This window comes from Emiliania huxleyi (assembly GCF_000372725.1).
Source record: "Emiliania huxleyi CCMP1516 unplaced genomic scaffold EMIHUscaffold_70, whole genome shotgun sequence".
NCBI classification, from domain to species: Eukaryota; Haptophyta; order Isochrysidales; family Noelaerhabdaceae; genus Emiliania; species Emiliania huxleyi.
In genome coordinates this window covers 114,644-119,227 of record NW_005196755.1, presented here as the reverse complement: position 1 = coordinate 119,227, position 4,584 = coordinate 114,644, and the positions used below count along the sequence as shown (strand labels likewise).

At 64.8% G+C, this 4,584-nt stretch overlaps 1 protein-coding gene across 1 annotated transcript; it reads right to left on the bottom strand.

The window, feature by feature from the left end:
* Window positions 1-219: 219 nt before the first annotated feature.
* Window positions 220-1,946, bottom strand: EMIHUDRAFT_105607 (hypothetical protein; the record flags this gene model as incomplete). Its single annotated transcript, XM_005761593.1, has 5 exons — window positions 220-312; window positions 385-486; window positions 926-973; window positions 1,112-1,183; window positions 1,515-1,946. The coding sequence occupies 5 exons, from the start codon at window positions 1,944-1,946 to the stop codon at window positions 220-222; spliced, it is 747 nt and encodes a 248-aa protein (XP_005761650.1).
* Between the last annotated feature and the right edge of the window lie 2,638 nt (window positions 1,947-4,584).

Genomic DNA, 4,584 nt, shown 5'->3' with positions numbered 1-4,584 from the left:
GGCTCGTGGAATGTTCCCACCATTTAGAGAGTTGTTTGCCTCATTGACAAATCATTGGATGCAAAACCAGCGTGCGCAGGTCAACAACCGTCCACGACGTCTACCCGACCGCTCGAGGCACCGTGTTCGCGCCCAAGCCCGTTCCTCCCGTCCCCAATGGTCGACGGCCCCGCCTGGCTCATCGTCAGCACCGACCGACGGCAGCGGCCAGCCACATTGTCAAAAGCGGAGCCCCGCACGCTTGGCGCTTGACGCGGCCACCAGCGCCGGCAGCCGCTTGCGCGCCGCGGCGAGGCTCTCCCGCGTTGTCGCCTGAGAGGCAAGGAGCTGTGGGTCAAGCAGAAGAGGCGCCGGTCACTCGCGAGACGAAGCCTCCGCCGTTACCTCGTCCAGCGGCGCCCCTCCCGGCTTGTGCAGTCCACGGAAGGCGCCGTCGCTGTCGAGGAGGAGCGTGAAGGACGTCGACAGCAGCGCCTCCTCCTCCGCCTGTTCACAGCTCAGCGCATCGACCGGGTGTGAACAGCCGCTGGCAGCAGCGCCTCCTCCTCCTTCGCCGTCGGGTCGAGCAGCAGCCGCCCGTCGAGCAAGCCTTGAGAGGCACACCTTGAGCCCTCAGGACTAGCGACACTCGAGGTCTGAGCAGCGGCCGCGTCGAGCCGACCGAAGCTGACGCCGAAGACGTGCAATGTCTAGGAAATGTCTAGGAAATGTCTAGGAAGACGGACCGAAGCTGACGCCGAAGACGCGGTGCTCTAGCGAGAGTGGCGCCTGCTGGTGCTCGCCGTGGTCACGAGAGACTCAACGCAGTGGCGGACTCACGCATGCGCGCCGCCTGCAGGTGCTCAGAACGGTCACGGCGACTCAACTAGTGTTGCGACGCCGCGCTCGACGGCGGCGGTGCCGTCTCCGACCCAACCACAACCACCCTGGCTGTGCCGTCCTCGCCCTCCCCCTCCCCCGTCGAGAATCGCACCTAACCTCGGGCCATCTCGGGTGATCTCGGGCAATCTCGGGCCATCCTGGTGCCCCTCGTCTGTCGGGCTATGATATCACTACTATGAACTGCTAGTGACTGCTATACGGACTGCTTCGTCCCACTGCTACTGCTGACCGCTGGCAAAGCCGTGTCCGACAGAGCAACCAGCATCGCCAGCAAGCAAGCATCCGTCAGGTTGCCGTCGGCCTACCGTTCCACATGCCGGCCGTGCGGGGCGGTGCGGCCTCTGTAGAGGCGTCCATCTGTGGGCACCGCCCCCCCCCCCCCCCCCGACTAGCGAGAAAGGGGCGGTGTGAATAACGCAGTGCGCCTCTCGGCAGTCTCTCGGGAGTCTCTCGGCAGTCTCTCGGCAGTCTCTCGGCCGCCGCCCGCCTCGAGCACGTGCAGAGTACAGCGGCACTCCCAGACCGCCTTCTCCTCCTAAGGAGGGATGCGGCGTAGACTGGTGAATCGACTCAGAAGCGGTCTCTGACACGCCGCCGCCCTCCGCCTCGATGCACAGCGAGGCTGCAGCGACCATCCCAGCGGCGCTGCGCTGCAACAGCTCCGACAGCGCGCTCTGCTCCCGCTCCTGCCGCGCCTGCCCGCCTCGCTCTCCGCCGGCGAGAGGCTGGTCGAGCGTGACCACCACCCTACCCTCGCCCGGCTCCGCCTCTGACGGAAGCGTGGGGACCGCCTGCACGCCCGCGAGGACGGTCGTCTGCCCGAGCTTCGCCATCGCCGAGCCGTCGGCGCTGCTCACGACGGCCGCGCTCGCGGCGGCGCGGCGGCCGCGCAGCAGCCCTCGCCCGTCCGGGCGGACACCCTGCGCCAAAAATGCCTGGTGGTAGTGCAGCGGGTGGACCCTCCGGAACGCGGCCGCACCGGCCGCTTCTGACGGCGCTGCCTGGACCGGCTGCGCGGCGGCGCCAGCAGCGCCGTCGGCCTCTGGGGGCAGGCCAGGTGACATATATCGCGTATGGACTGGGAGGAAGAGCTCGAGCGGCAAGCACGAGCACCGGGAGACCCTACCTATCGATTTCTTTTATGAGCTCTCTCGATCCTCGCGAAATGTGAGCCTGTTTGTGTCTTTGTGTCGCTCGTGCGTGTCATCATCATCTGTCTCGCGTCCACCCATACCGCGTTGGTGTCCAGTCCGAGCCTGACTGTTGTTCATCTTTCTACATACATACATCGCGAAAGCACGGCGTGGCGTGGGGCTCGCGAAAGCACGAGGCACCGGGAGCGGGGAGCCTGACGACGCTTCAATTTCTTTTATGAGCTCTCTCGATCCTCACCGCCGCGCGAGTAGAGACCACGCCTGCTATTCACAGCACAAGCCCTGCTGTGTCGACATGATGCTTGGGGGCTGTGACACTTGTGGAACATGATCATGAAAGTGTGGGACTTGTTGTAGATATGGGGGCTGTGTCCTGTACAGTAAAGAAAGGAAGCACCCAGCCAAAAGGAGGGATGGGAGGACGGCACGCCGCCACCACACACGTTTTGTTTTCACACAGGGATTTCCGTGTCGAGACACTTCTCGCTTGTAGCACGGGCTTTTTTTTTCGCCGTCGGCCCCAAGTTGCTCAAACAAACAAGCGATTTGATGTCACTCCCCAGACCCCACGCCACGCTCCCCGCTCTCGCCGCTCTTCTCTCCCAACGGACGCTCTCCCAAGCTCGGCCAGCGCCGCTTTCCCAAGTCGCTCTCTGGCTCCGCTCAACTACGACTCGCCCGCCGCGTGCGATGATGAGTGCGAGTCGTCGCCCGAGGCATGGCGGCCGGGGCGGCTTCCAAGTCGCTCCCAACCTGGCTGTCGCCCGGCGGGACCGTCGCCACCACCGGCACCGATGAGGCGATCGTCGCAGCACCGGCGCCCCGGCGGACGACGCGGCGACGCGGTTTTTATCTCTTACCTAATTCCTATTTTTTTCCTATCAGTCTCTCGGGGCCACGGCCATCCGAGAGGTCCGCGGCTGCTGCGCGAGCAAGGTCTGCTTACACGTCTTTCAATCGACTTCCAGCATGGCAGTGCCATGGCCGGCGCTACATCAGAGCAGGGAGAGAAGAGTACCGCGCCGTCCCCATCGGCGCCACCGCCTCCCACGCATCCAACGCCGGGTCGTACCGCTCCACCGAGCTGAGGTCGCTGCCGTCGCCGCCGTGTTCGAAGCCACCCACAGCGTACAACTTGCCCTCGAGCACCGCCACGCCGTGACCTTCCCGCATACTCGCCATCGACGCCACCGCCTCCCACGCGTTCATCTCGGGATCGTACCGCTCGACCGAACTGATGCCATCACCGTCGTACCCGCCCACAGCGTACAGCTTGCCGTCGAGCACCGCCACGGCGTGTTCCTGCCGCGCCGCCGCCATCGGCGCCACCGCCTCCCACGCGTTCGTCGCCGGATCGTATCGCTCCACCGAGCTGAGGTAGCCGTCGTCGTTGTTGTAGCCGCCCACAGCGTACAGCTTGCCGTCGAGCACCGCCACGGCGTGATGATTGCGAGCCGTCGCCATCGGCGCCACAGCCTCCCACGCGTTTGTCGCCGCGTCGTACCGCTCGACCGAGCTGAGCGCGTTGTAGCCGTCATCCTGCCCGCCCACAGCGTACAACTTGCCATCGAGCACCGCCATCTCGTGATACTCGCGCGCCTCCGCCATCGGCGCCACCTCCTCCCATGCTTTCGCAGCCAAGTCGTACCGCTCCACCAGGTTGGAAGATGCGCCGTCGTCGTCATCATCCTGGCCGCCCACCGCGTAGAGCTTGCCGTCGAGCACCGCCATGCGGACACACTTTCGTGCCGTCGGCATCGGCGCCACAGCCTCCTCCTCCCACTCGCTTGTGGACGGGTCGTACCGCTCCAGCGAGTTGACAAACGCGTTGTTGTCCTCACTTTGGCCGCCGATCACGAGCAGGCGCGGCCGCTCGCGCTTCTTCAGCGTCTCCTTCCAGCCGCGGCGCCACGCGCGGCACGTCCCCTTGACGGCGTGCTCCGTGGTCGGCAGCTGGGCGAGGATGTGCGGGGCGAGGTCCGGCGAGAGGAGGACCTCGGAGAGCACCCACTCGGGCTGCTCCACGAGCCGTGCGGTTTGCTCCTCCGCCACGCGCAGCGCGGCGTCGCTCGCGCCCGCCTGCGCCTCGATGATGGCGCACAGCTGTTCTGGCGAGAGGCCCGCGACGCGGGCGCCGATGCGGTGGGAGGCCATACACACATACACACACGTATGTGAGTAGGGCTCGCAAAAAAAGAATCTTACCAACGCCCAGATCCACGCTGAATCGGGTTGTCTGTTTTGTTTCTTTCTTTTCTTTCGAGATAAAAGATTTCCAGTGTACGCACTTATCTTACGTACATTCCCGGAGGAGGACTGCTGACGGGGTTTGCGATGAGGAGCGATCCGAACGTGGTATTTTCGACCCCCCCCCCTTTTACTTTAAGGCCCCTTCCCTGCGAACGCGCACCCCCAGGGCTAGGGCTCTCTTGCCCGCAACCCGATGCCAATCACCCGACCCGCTGGGTGTAAGCTTCTTAGCTCCCCGGCCCTGGATGTGAGGGGTTGATAACTGCACTCCAAGTGCTCCAAGTGCTACCAAGGCTCC